The sequence below is a fragment of the Balaenoptera borealis genome (genome assembly GCF_965194805.1).
Source record: "Balaenoptera borealis genome assembly, chromosome: 8".
NCBI lineage: Eukaryota > Metazoa > Chordata > Mammalia > Artiodactyla > Balaenopteridae > Balaenoptera > Balaenoptera borealis.
In genome coordinates, this window is record NC_138865.1 from 12,677,006 (window position 1) to 12,691,165 (window position 14,160).

General features: G+C 40.1%; 1 protein-coding gene across 2 annotated transcripts in view; it reads left to right on the forward strand.

The window, feature by feature from the left end:
• EBF2 (EBF transcription factor 2) overlaps positions 1-14,160 on the forward strand; it is a 190,359-nt gene that overhangs the window by 163,136 nt on the left and 13,063 nt on the right. For both annotated transcript variants that reach the window (XM_082402795.1, XM_082402794.1), the window contains exons 11-14: positions 6,298-6,386; positions 7,724-7,789; positions 7,873-8,050; positions 10,813-10,998. In XM_082402795.1, the coding sequence (XP_082258921.1) occupies positions 6,298-6,386; positions 7,724-7,789; positions 7,873-8,050; positions 10,813-10,998 (519 nt within the window). The remainder of the gene's footprint in view (positions 1-6,297; positions 6,387-7,723; positions 7,790-7,872; positions 8,051-10,812; positions 10,999-14,160) is intronic.

Below are 14,160 nucleotides of genomic sequence, written 5' to 3' on the forward strand. Positions count from 1 at the left end.
GCTGTTTCTGACTTAGGCGGGGAGCGAGGAGGGGAGGGCAGACAAGATGAACCAGACATCACCCTTGTGTCCTGGGGGTTTTCATCTCACAGGGACAACAGTGGGTACAACCGTGTGATAAAGTCTATGAGAGAGAAAGCATCAGGCGTGCCGATCAGAGCGCAGCTTTAGCAGACTCCTTTGTGGGCAGCAGGAAGGGCCCGGGAGTAAGGAGGTTAGCGGCGGCTGAGGGTGGACCGCCAGAGCTCTAGTGAGAGGGATCGAGAACCTGTTACCCATGCAGACGGAAGAGAAGGGACAAGGACAGTCATGGAGACAGCGGGGACCTTGGGGAGGGTGGCTAGATTCTCTGCCTTATGGGATATCCCCTTACTTTGGGCTCAGCACAGTGGGAGTATACCCGTATTTAAAATTTCCGTTTTCTCCATGTAAGAAAATCAGCATCTTAGGTAATGAAATGGTGCATATCTGAAAAAAGACGAGGCTATGATTGATTTAGACCATTTTGTCACTAGGTCTGCTCACCCCGCGGCGCTGGGACGCTGTCTGTGTTTGCTGATGGATACCAAATGGGGCTTCTCTCACCCTCAGTGTTCTGGGCAGGGCTGCACTCTCTGATCTGCCCTTTGCTAGAAGCTGCAGAGGGAGCCTGGGGAGGGGTGGAAGGGGGTGCAGGGAGTGGGTGAGTGGAAGCAGAGGGTAGCATGGCCACTTTCAACACTCTGCCCTTGGCCAACTCCAGTCCAGTAGCGAAGGACAGAGGGGTAGCCTTTGGCCCGGGGGCTGCTGGCATATCTAGCGGGGGCTTGGAATGACATCTCTGGTTCTACAGCAGAAAAGGTGAAGGTAGCACAGGCCTTGAAATTATAGAGTCCAGGGTACAGATCCCACCTTTACTGCCTGGAGCTTCATTTAAAATGGGGATAAAATCCATGTCTTAGGGTTGTAATGAGGATTGAATGAGCTAATATATGTAAAAGGCGTTAGCATAATGCCTGTAACATAGTAAAACCTTCATTCTAACAGAGATCGTAACAATTTTCATTATTGAGTATTATAGCCACTAAAAATCCTACTATTAAAGAAAAAGTCTTCAGAAATTGCTGACATTATAGTGCTAAGTGGAGAAAAAAAAAACAGTTTACGGAATGATTCCAATTATACACACAGCTATTCTTACATGTGTTTCTGGGTAAGATGGTAATCTGAGTACAAGTGTTTAATCGGCCCCCATCCCCAGGATATACTGGAGAATATTTTCAAGAAAACATAAAAATAAGGGAAATCTGGTATTTGTGCGTGAAGCTAGGCTGGTCTCATCAATATGCCAGAAATTTTGTGCCATTGTGCTGATGTGTGCAGAAGGGGTTGTGTTGGAGGATGTGTGACATTCCGCTCGTGGGAAAAGAAGAGCCGGGCCAGGAAATAATGGTGGAAACCCTGACAAAACCTCCCAGATCCCTCCCCCAGAGTGAGAACAAGCGACACAGCAGAAACTAGATCTTGAATGGAAAGAGTACACTCAACAATTCCATGTCCAGAGAAGTTGTCATTAATATGTGAGGAAAACAGAAAGACATTCTCTTATTTCAAGGGCCCCGACAGAAATCAGTTCTTATTCCTACTGAGGTAACCTGACTGCTGGAGAACTGAATCAGTGAGGAATGCAAGAATGGAAAAGTGATGGTACCCCAGGACCACTGGTCAGCAGAAAAAGCGGTTAAACATATAGTATCTGAATTATTGTTAATACGATGACAGAGCTTAACATAAACATGAAAATTAATGTCTTAAAGGGACAGATCATAGAAAATCTAATAATAGGAATATTAGCTGAAGAGGATGAACCATCACCAAAAATGTAGAAGTACAGAGAATGAGGTGGGGAAATGAAGGGTGAGCAACAGTTTTTTTTATATGTGGAGGGGCTCCATAACTCAAACAATTAGGAAAAATAAAATACTTTTATAGAAAGCCAGAGGGACTATTTTAAATTAAAATAGGATGCGCATCTTCCTAATCACTAGAGAAAAACATATACATTAAAAACCTATTAGACATACAAGGAACATGTGGAAGGATAAATTTATAGTAGCAATTATGTATAAAAGATGTTAAATAACATGATCAAAAAGATAGATTAAATAATACATTGAAAGGGCTTCCCTGGTGGCCCAGTGGTTAAGAATCTGCCTGCCAATGCAGGGGACATGGGTTCGAGCCCTGGTCCAGGAAGATCCCACATGCCGCGGAGCAACTAAGCCCGTGCGCCACAACTACTGAGCCTGCGCTCTAGAGCCCACGCACCACAACTCCTGAACCCGGGCGCCTAGAGCCGGTGCTCTGCAACAAGAGAAGCCACCGCAATGAGAAGCCCACGCACTGCAACGAAGAGTAGCCCCCGCTCACCGCAACTAGAGAAAGCCCGCGCACAGCAACAAAGACCCAATGCAGCCAAAAATAAATAAATTAAAAAAAATAATAATAATAATACATTGAAAGCATTTCCCGTGGAACACAGACAAGACTAATATGAATTCACAAAAAACTTAATAAATTTCAAAAGGCAGATATTCTGCAGGCCACCTTTTTGAATCCAGTGCAATTAATTAGAATAAATAATTAAGAGTTTAATAGTCAATCACCTAGAAATTTTAGGATATTCTCTTTGGAACTAAAGGAAGACGAAATTAGAAACAGAACTATTCAGAATGTTGTAACAAAGTTGGTGCGGGGTGAGGGACTGTGTGGAGAGTCATAAACAGGAGGTTAGAAATTTTAAACAAATACTATATTAGACTCTATGCTGAAACATTTAAAATCTTAATGAAATGCATGATTTCTTGATGGCTCACGGCTATTCAGTGTGAGTAGCATGAGGTCGGGGTACCTTGAATGGGAGGAGCCTATGGGCCATCCAGGTGGACCTTTCCAGCCAATACTTGGATAAATAAGGCTGAATCTTGGGCAAGCTATCTGAGCTGGAAATAAAGCTTTGTGATAGCATGTAGCCTGACATGGGAATCCTGGGGGCACTGAGGAGGCTGTTGAGGAAGAACGTATAGGCAAGCAGAAGACCGCCCTGGCAACAAGAAGCATCAGATGGACAGAGGAAGAGCAGTCCTCAAAGTAGGTTGAGGTTGCCCGAGGGGAGCGGCAGGGGTGAAACAGGGTAGCGTGCGTTCAAGAAAGCCAGTGAGTGGAAGTATTTCCAGCAGGAGAGTTTTTCCAGTGTCAAATGCTAACTTGAGTTTAAGATAAGAATGGAAATTTTCCTCTTGGTTTGGCTAAGATGTTATTGGTGACTTTGACAAGAGCAGTTTCACTGGGGTTCTTTCAAACTTTGAGTCAAGAGATAATATCCATGCAATATAAGTTTTATAGTACGTAGGATAAAATATAGAAAACTTCTCCATTTATTTTTTCAAAGCTGGTATAAAATAAAAATTCAGAAGCCGACAACACCATGCACACTGTCCCAGTTATTAACATGGGCACACAGATCCCCAGCAACAGTAATAGTAACAGACGCTTGTTGAGGGCTCAAAATGTGCCAGGCACTAGTCTCAGTAATGTAATTGATTTCATCCTCCCACCAGCAATCATAAGAAAACATTAACAAATTGTATTCAGAAATATACTAAGCAAATGATACACCACATCCATGAGTCAAGGTTTAATTGTGAAATATTGAGAAATCTACTCTAAAATACAATTTAAATTGGTCCAGGGAGAAAATTCATATGACTATAATTTCCTAAAATTCTAAGAAGTCCTGATAAAAGCCCTTATCAAAGCACGATAACTAATATCTATCTCAAATAGCCAACATCACATTTGGTGCTGAAGTGTTAGTGTCATTCCCACTTTAAAGGAAAAAAAGCAAGAATATCCACTATCATCCTCTTTTCAGACACTTTTTGGGAAGTTTTAGCCAATACAAGAATAGGATTCAGAGAACTAAACGGAATTAATATACTTATCAAAAGCAGACAAAATGATCATCACATATAGATGCTCTGAATGTACAAGCCTAAGAATGAACAGAAAAAATAAGTACATCTGTCAAGGGTTTGGTTACAAAATAAGAGACAACTGCTATTGGTTAAGATCTTTTACCTGCAAAGAACTGTGCTGGGGGCATGCTATACATTGTTTCATTTAATTTTGACAGCAAACCCATGAGATGGATTTTAAACAGAAGCTCACAGAAGTTAATGGCGGAGCTGGAATTTAAACCCAAGATCTACTTGACTCTAAAGCTGATTCTCTTAATGACTATAGCATGTACTATCACACACTACCCTCACACACATTGTCTGTGCAGACACATAAAAACCAAAGTGTTTCTAGGCGCTAGTAAAACTCTTAGAAAATGTGATGAGGGAGTAATCATATTCACAATAAAATCAACAGAAAGTGACATGCATAGCAAAAAATGAAAACCAAAAAACTTATTACCTGTACGATGAACAGTACACATTTTACTGGTGGACATAAAGAATTCGTATATGTATATGTACGTATATGCCACACGCCCCCACCCCGTGTGTGTGTGTGTGTGTGTGTGTGTGAATGTGTACTTGCCAGATCTTGGAGTTGGGATGGTCTTTCTACCTGTAATACCTAAGGACAAATTTGGACATAATGTTGTAACGTGGTGACAGAGTGTTAAAAGTATTAATATGTAAAGTGTTTTTACAAGTAAAAAAAAAGCCTAAGTCTCAATAGAAAAGAGTGCAGAAAGTATTATAAGCAGTTCATAAAAGAAAAAATTAAAATGATCAGCAAGTATAAGAAAAAGACGTCAACCTCGCTGATGAATAAAGAAATGTAAGTTAAAATGACCACATGCCTTGCTGGAGGGAGTATAAATTTATATGTTCTTCTGAGGAGTGGTTTGACAGTATGTGTGAAAGGCCTTAAATATAAATCATAATTTTTGCTCCAGTAATTCTAATTCTTAGAATTTTCCAATTGAAATAATTAAAGTTATGCACAAAGGATAATTTTTGCTCTGATTTTCATAATAGTGAGAAATTAGGACCACGTTAAATGCCAAACATTAGGAAGCCATTTAAATAAATTATAGACCATGTCATGGAAAAATATGCAGGAATTTTAAATAATGTTATAAAAGAATATTTAATAACCTGGGGAAAAATTTGATATATTGTTAAGTGGATAAAAAGTAGGTTATGTAATGGTATGAATAGTATGCTCTGAATAATTTTAAGTATGTGTGTGTGTTTAAATCTTGGAGGATATAAGCAAAAATGTTAACCCAGATCATCTCTAAAATGGTGAGATTATGGATGATTTTATTTTTGCTTCTATATTTAAAAATTTTAATAATTTCTTTAAATAAAAGGTGTTGCTTTGAGAGTTCAAATAAAAGAAACAAATATTCATAAAACATATATGCAAAAGATAAGATTAAAAAGGAAATACACCCTCCTGTGTTTACTGCTGCCTAATGGGAGTGCAGGTGATTATTATTTTATCCTTTATATCTTTTTTCTTTACTTTGATCATGTATTAATTTTAAAACCATAAAATATAAGCAACACATTTTTCAAAAGTAAAGGAGGAGAGGAAAGAAGGACAAAGGATAAAGGAATCAACCCCCAAAACTCTTTAGCACAGTAGAAATGCCAAAATAGGTCCTTCATTCATTCATTCATTCATTCATTCCCTCACTCATTCATTTTACAATTGCTGACACTAAGTGCCTATTATGTGCCAGGCTCTGTCTCCAACAGTGAGAACACAGTGGCAAGACAAAATAGGTGTGAATTCTGCTCCTATGGAACTTGGCAGTATCTGGTGGAGACTGACATGAAGTGAACGTATGTGTAACAAAACATAATTGAAAATTCTGGAAGTGTATTATGCATAAGAAGAGGGTTTCATGAGAATAAACTCACAGAAGGTTTATGTATGTATGAACGTAAATATTTAAGAGCATAATTAAGAAAAAGTGATGTTTAGGAGAAGAATTACTAGATGATGAAGGTATATTGGGGAAGAAGGCAAAGAGGGAAGAAGGGAAAAGCATGTAAAGGTACTTTATCATCTGCGTAAGAAACTGGGATGGGATATGGTTGATTGTGTAATGTTTCTGCTTATTTGAGAGTGAGCAGAGAATGGTAAGTGTGTGTACTTAAGGCAGAAATGATAAAATAATTATAATAATCCTGAAATTTGGAGACCTTTCTATTACCCATGGCAGACTTAATTAGAAGCTTTGCTTTATGGCCAGTTTATATACTCAAAAAGAAGACTTTTGTTTTTCAGCATTAAATGAACCCACCATAGACTATGGCTTTCAGAGACTACAGAAAGTCATCCCAAGGCATCCTGGAGATCCTGAGAGATTAGCTAAGGTAAAATGCTTTGGAAAATGACATGTGAAAACCTTCTTGGAGAATTTCAGCAAACTTAGATAAATCTAGCGACTTAAGTCTCTTTACAATTAAATTAGGCATTGAAATTTGGCTAAGCTGGAGATACAAGATGCGCATAAAATATCTACTAACTGTGAAATATGTTATGATCAATCTCTGAGGAAATATGAAATCTGAAAATTTGGGCCTATAAAACAAACACCCTACAATTATTCAGCTTATAAAACATTGCCAACTTTATGAAAATAAATAATTGTATAATTGCTTAAAAGTATAAGTTCCCATTCCTTTGTATTTAAACGTAATTTTGTTTACCCGTAATTACAGGGACATACTAATCCACAATCAAGTATTCACTGAAGGCCTAGTATGTACACAGATATTTAAGGAAGTGAAAAACACATCCGTATATAATTTCTATGAAATGTATCCCTTTCAAATGAACTTGCTCACAAAAATTATATAGTGAATCTGGCCCATTATTTTAGCTTTCTTTATTTAAAAATACATCAATTTATTAGGTATTAATTAATGAGAAATTATGAAATTTTAACATTTTTATTTACATTTTAAGCACATACATTATAAATGCCATGTTCTCTTTTCTGTAGTGTGAGTGAAATTCAAGTACTGCAGTTGCTTCTGCATCGCACCTTTATTTTCCTCTTGGAAAAATCCCCAGCCCCACCATTAAATTAGATGATATCTGGAAAGTAGGTTAATAGCAATTTAAAAGGCTGTTAAAAACAGAAGGTGGAAAAGACAAAATGAGAGGAAAGGGATTACTGATTACTAATTCTTTCTGGTTAAAGTGAACAGGGGGAAATATTACTGAAAGAATTCATCTTTATTAGAGTAAAATTTTGCAGAAGGCATTGCCAAGATAATTTCAGTACTCTGGACAACTCCTTGGCAAGCAGCTAAACTCAGGTCAATCAATCATTTTGAGACTATTTGGTTAATTAGAATAACGGATTTTTTTAATGGAATGGTCTGTAAGTAGTTTTTAATGGAACTCCCATGATGTTATTAATTTTAGCCAACTCTACCTTTAATTTGGTTGTGTTTTGTTTTGGTAGCCAAGCTATTTATGGAGCCCTTTTATCGAGAAGTATTTCACATAGATATGCATTTATAGGGGGATTCATATGTGTGATTATATTCTACCTGTCAAACCAAATATAGGACCTCTTGACTAGTTACTTACACTTTAGGGGGATGCCTGGACTTCCGATTTTTATACGTAATTTTCATTTGTGTTGGCCATTTTGGGTTTTACCTTTGCATATATTCCACCCTTTCTTTTCTTTTTCTAGGAAATGCTGTTGAAAAGAGCTGCAGATCTGGTGGAGGCGCTCTATGGGACACCACACAATAACCAGGTTAGGTGCTCGCATTTTGCACTCTCTTGAGTTTAACTCTTATTGCTCGATAAAAACACTCGCCTCAACCTGCCACTTTGTAGGACATCATTTTGAAGCGCGCTGCCGACATCGCTGAAGCCCTGTACAGTGTCCCCAGGAATCCCAGCCAGATCCCAGCTCTCTCCAGCTCTCCAGCTCACAGTGGCATGATGGGCATCAATTCTTACGGCGGCCAGCTTGGGGTCAGCATCTCAGAGTCAACACAGGGAAATAATCAAGGTACTACCTTTCTCAGAGTCAAAAAAGTCAAACATCTTATACATTTAAAAGGTTGGTTCTGCTGGAGTGGAAGGAGTTAAAGCTTGATTCTTATGCCATCAAAAGAGTGTGTCCCAGATAAGCAATGCAATCATTGGATTATCTCAACATTAGGTGTATTGTTAAGACTTTGAGCTCTTTAGGTACCTGGCAGAATCCTTTAACTGGAAGCATTTAAGAATAAGATTAAGTATTGTGAACTTAGAAGAGTTTAGGCTTACTAAAACTAGATTTACAGGTATTATTTGAATAAAATCTACACTTCTGCTATTGTGATCATCAAACTGAATAATGGAAAGAAGCTGAGTTATTGCCATTATTGTTACTTATTCCCAAATTCCTAGTGCCAAGGGTGAATGGCTTAGATTTGTTTGGTAACTTCTATTTGTGTATTATCTCATATATATATATATATATGCAAATGTATACAAATATATAAATACAGCAACACAGTTAACTGTGCTTTTACATGTGAAGCATATTGAGTAAAGATTTTTGTCATTGAGGTTTTTATTAAGGTGCTAAATTTATCATAAATCATTTTTAAAAAGGAGTAAATGTTTCTGCTGATGTACCTAACCTTGGGATAGTTTTATTTCTAATTTTCTCATCCACTGCAAGGGAATTCCTCAGTCTCACGCTCAGGGTGAGTTCTTCTTACAGAAATATGGGTGGGACATATTATTACCTTTTTTTTTTCCCCTAAATGTGGGTCATTTCTTAAATAGCTTTAGAGACAGTTATCCTATGTGGGTTATTTCAGGATAGATTAGGCGAGGTCTCTGTGCTGGGGTTTCAGCAGTATGGGGAGGACTCATCCCACTCTGGATTGGATCTCCGTGCATTCGATTGCTGATGCTTCCAAGTCTTTGGTCAAAGAACAGCCCATTTATTTATTTTTTTAACTTATTTTTTAAAATTTACAATGTTGCATTAATTTCTGCTGTACAGAAAAATGACTCCATTATACACATATGTACATTCTTTTTTATATTCTTTTCCATTATGGTTTATCCCAGGAGATTGGATATAGTTCCCTGTGCTATACAGTAGGACCTTGTTGTTTATCCATTCTAAATGTAACAGTTTGCATCTATTATCCCCAAACTCCCAATCCATCCTTTCCCCTACCTCCCCTCCACCTTGGTAACCACAAGTCTGTTCTCTATGTCTGTGAGTCTCTTTCTGTTTCCCAGATTGGTTCATTTGTGCCATATTTTAGATTCCACATGTAAGTGATATCATATGGTATTTGTCTTTCTCTTTCCAACTTACTTCACTTAGTATGATAAGCTCTGGTTTTATCCACGTTGCTGCAAATGGCATTATTTCGAAAGAACAGCCCATTTAGATGAACTTATCAATGCATTTTAAATGAAAATGTTCCCCACCCCACACAGCAGGGCATGGTAACAACTTCCAACATCTATAGCTGTGATCTTCAGAGTGCTAGTGCCTCTTCAAATGTTATTAGGATGCCTTTTCCCCATCACACCCAGAAAAGATGCTATATTATGTTAAATTTGGGAAACACTAGGTTAGCAAAGTTAAACCGGTTTATTTATTCTCCGGGCCCTTCATATACGAATCTTCAATATGCTATGGTACGCACCATCTGCCAAGCTTTATTTGACCACAGAACGCTTTTCTCAGTGATACCCATCAGTGTCTCAGAGGGCTCTAGCATTACATGAAATAGGATTTGGGAGATGTCACTGGCACACTGCCGTTAGTCATTCACTCCTTGGTGTGAGTTGGAGATGTTGACTGCCAACGGGAAAGAGGTGGAAGGGGGGAATTACAGGGATATGGTTTTGTGTGAGATGGGGAAGAGACAGGAAGGTATAAAAAGTTTGAAGACAAACTGCAGACTTTTCCACTAGAGCCCACAGTCAACTTGGAATTCTATAGACCGGGGGCCATGTGGACCTATGCTGCCATATTTGGTCTGTGCTGTGTGCGTGTGTGTGTGTGTGTATGTGTGTGTGTGTGTGTGTACAGGTTCATTTACCTGGGCTTTCTCTGTGTGTGTGTGCTGTGTGTGTGTGTGTGTGCTCTGTGTGTGTGCTCTGTGTGCTGTGTGTGTGTGTGTGTGTGTACAGGTTCATCTATCTGGGCTTTCTGTGTGTGTGCTGTGTGTGTGTGTGTGCTGTGTGTGTGTGCGTGTGCATGTGTGCGTGTGTGCTGTGTGTGTGTGCGTGTGTGTGCTGTGTGTGTGCTGTGTGTACAGGTTCATCTATCTGGGCTTTGTGTGTGTGTGTGCGTGTGTGCATGTGTGTGCGCGCGCATGTGTGTGCTGTGTGTGTGCGTGTGTGTGCATGTGTGTGTGCTGTGTGTGCATGTGCGTGCGCATGTGTGTGTGTACAGGTTCACTTACCTGGGCTTTCTCTCTGTGTGTGTGTGCTGTGTGTGTGTGCTGTGTGTGTGTGTGTGCTGTGTGTGTGTGCGTGTGTGCTGTGTGTGTGTGCTGTGTGTGTGCTCTGTGTGTGTGTGTACAGGCTCATCTATCTGGGCTTTCTCTGTGTGTGTGTGTGCGTGCTGTGTGTGTGTGTGTGTGCATGCGCGTGTGTGTGCATGTGTGTGTACAGGTTCACTTACCTGGGCTTTCTGTGTGTGTGTGTGCTGTGTGTGTGTGTGTGCGTGTGTGTGTGCTGTGTGTGTGTGCGTGCGTGTGTGTGTGTGTGTACAGGTTCACTTACCTGGGCTTTCTCTCTGTCGTCCAGGATACATCCGCAACACAAGCAGCATCTCTCCGCGGGGCTACTCTTCCAGCTCCACCCCTCAGCAGTCTAACTACAGCACCTCCAGTAACAGTATGAACGGCTACAGCAACGTCCCTATGGCCAACCTGGGTGTCCCGGGATCTCCAGGATTCCTAAACGGCTCCCCCACAGGCTCCCCTTACGGAAGTAAGTGCCCCGTCCGTGCCTCCAGCTCTCCCTGTCTCTCTATCCCTGGGTTTTACTCTTCAGTCTTTTGAGGGAGAGTAGCATTCCAACATCTTACTGACTCACGGAGGAGTGGTCCTTCCTGCCTTTTGTACTTTTCCTTTAGTGGACTTGGGCTCATCTGGTTACTCAAAGCCTTTCAAGGGAGAGAAGAGGAGTGAAACGATTCCCTTTTTACAGGGAAACAATAGATGTGGCTCGTGTGGATGAGAGCGAGGAATTAAGATTCCAATTCAGTTAACATTCTGTATACTCTTCATTAGGCACTTTCAGGTGTAGTGTTTTATTTAGTCTTCACAGGAATTCTCTGAGGTCAGTACAGGCAAGGAGGTTTAGGTACCCAGCAGTTAACTGACTTGTGCAAGATCACACAGCTGGAATGGAGCAGGACAAGAATCTGGGCGCAGAGTTAATGACTTCGGGTTATTATGTGTAACACACCATCTCCCTCTTCACTTTGTTACATGGCTCTCCCCTCCCCTATGTACCTCCAGAGAGACGGAACTTGACTGCCGGTGACAGTGTAATATATGGGGACAGAAGCTCTTAGTCCTAATCTGTGGGCTAGCAGCAAGCTAGATGTTCTAGGAAGTTCTGAAAACTCATTCGGGTGGCTTTGGGGGCTAAGCTGGGACCTTGCACAGTGAGCCCAGGAGCCTCAGAGAAGATGAGGCCACTTAGGGAATATTCCAGGCTGGGGGAGAAGCCACCGTGGAGAGTCTGAGTGATTGAGTGGAGTGTCCTTGAAATGCTGTACCTTGTTGCAAGGCTCTGCTGCCCAGAGCGGTTCCCTCGTGCCAGGAACAAGGGCGAGTCAAGGCCATTTCTACCGCAGCTCGGGAAGTGGTGCCAAGGGTCTGGAGGCCACTGCTCTCTGCCTTTGGGCCTGTGGTTCCCTGGGGACACACATCCAGGAGTTACTTGTGGGTTATCTGTTCAATTCATTACACTCAACGCTCTACTAAGTGCGGTGAAGATATAGTAGCCAAGCAGCAGAGGTTGGTTCTCCCAGGACAACTAAAATCTCGTTGCTGCAAAGACATGAGTTCTTCATGGTGTCCTGTCAGATGGCCAATTCGATCAATGAGATCAGAGGGACTGAGGAAAACAAACTGTTGCTTGCTTCATTTATTTATTTACTTACTTACTTGTTTTTACCTTCTCTTGTTCCAAAAATGTTCTGGGGGAATATTAATAGTCAGATGGGTAGGATGAAAGTGTAAAATAGAAACTATAAGAAACAGATAAAAGAAAAAAATATGTATCGGAAAATTAGATGAATCCAAGGGTTAGTACGGATGCCGTTTGGTCTATTCAAGGGAGTCATTAATTTGGTTCGGAGGCTTACAAGATGGTAAAGCAAAGAGACAAACACTATTTGTTATAAAATTTTATGTCCACACATTATTATTAGTAGCAATAGTAGTAGTAGTAGTAGCAGCCGCTCAAGAGAAACCTGATTTTTCTGCGGCTGAGACCTTGGAGAGATTTCTCCCATGCATCCTTGTGGAGAGGGTACCCTGTGTGCAGAAGGGACCACATCTTCAATAGCCCCTGCAAGTGATACAAGGGCAAAAGAGCCATTGTGTAAATAATGTCACATGATAACGGTCACAACAGTAAGAGTAATTTACAATCACATTCCACCTTAGAGCTTAAAAAGCGTGTTCACACATAGAGTCCAATCAGATCCTCACAACCATATAATATGGATATAATAATCATAATAATTTATCATGTATACAATTTACATGTTTATATATTTATTAATATAATTTATTATACTAGTATCATCATTTTCCCTTCTAAGACATGAAGGGTTATTAAATGACTTACTCAAGGGTTCATTGCCAATAAACAGTAAAAATGTGGCTAGATCATATGTCATCAGATTCAGGATATCATGTTTTTAAATTATTCAATAATATTAAAAATATTTCGTGTCTTTATAACACATTATTAGGCTGAGCCGTATGAAACCACCTCTTTTTTATTTCCCAAAATGTGTAATTTCATATGTTCAATCATACATACATGGTTGAACCATGTGAAATTCTCATTTTTGTAGATCAACAATGGTTAATATAACAATATAGTGTTTAGTGTGGTGATGGGGGAGGGAGAGAGAAAAAAAAGACAGGAAGGGGTGGGTGGGGCGTGGGTGAAGAGACAGAAAGAGAGAGAGAGAGAGAGAGAGTGAATGGATGAACGAAATTGCCCATCTAGTGTGGATGGCTTGATGTTTCTTACTAGATAATTCATTCGGTAGAAAGGGACCCTTCCCACTCCAGCAAGTGACAACTTCCTTCCACTACTATCCTTTCTTGATCAATCTCACTGCCACAAGAAAAATAGTAACACCCTGTCTTCAAGTCACCCATTAAAACAAGAGAGCATACACAAAATAGAAAGAGGAAGGTGTCCTGCCCAGAGGGAGTGGGAAACACAGCAGAGAATGCCCTCTTGTTTCCTACTGGGTCTGTGAGACCCCTTGCACCTTCCTTTTCTGAGGAATGGTCTGAAGGAATTGCAAACTGGGAGTGGAATTCCAAACAGTGCATTTATTACAATAAAATCCCCTACTGCAAAAGTACTGAATACCCTATGGAGTTCATTACAACAGCACGTGACCTGTATTTCTACCCAGCTAAGTCTCAAATTCTCTGGGAAATACAAAAAAATTTTTAAAAATGAAAAAAAATTAAAAAGCTCAGGGGGATACCATTTCGTCAGTTCAGTTGCTTGTGTCTGAAAACACCCTTCTCTGATTTTTCATTTTATTTTTTAAACTAGTCTGATGTGGCCGGGCCATGCCATGGAGCAATCACTTGCCAGAGACGTTAAAAAGAAATAAAGCCAAACCTCTCGGTCAAGTTGACTTGCATGACGGCCAGTGCAGAGTATCAAAACCCTGCATCTTTACTGTTTTTGCTCTCACACCACTTCAAAAATGGCCAAACAGATGTTTTTTCAATTTCACATACAAACTTCACTTCCTGGCGGTAGCAGTATGTGCCAAGTTCCAGCTCAGTGCAAGTTTTTATGGCTGAATTCTAAACCCCTGACAATAGGAGGTTATAATGAAACGCTGACAGACCCCTTAGTGCCAACAAATGCAATGGC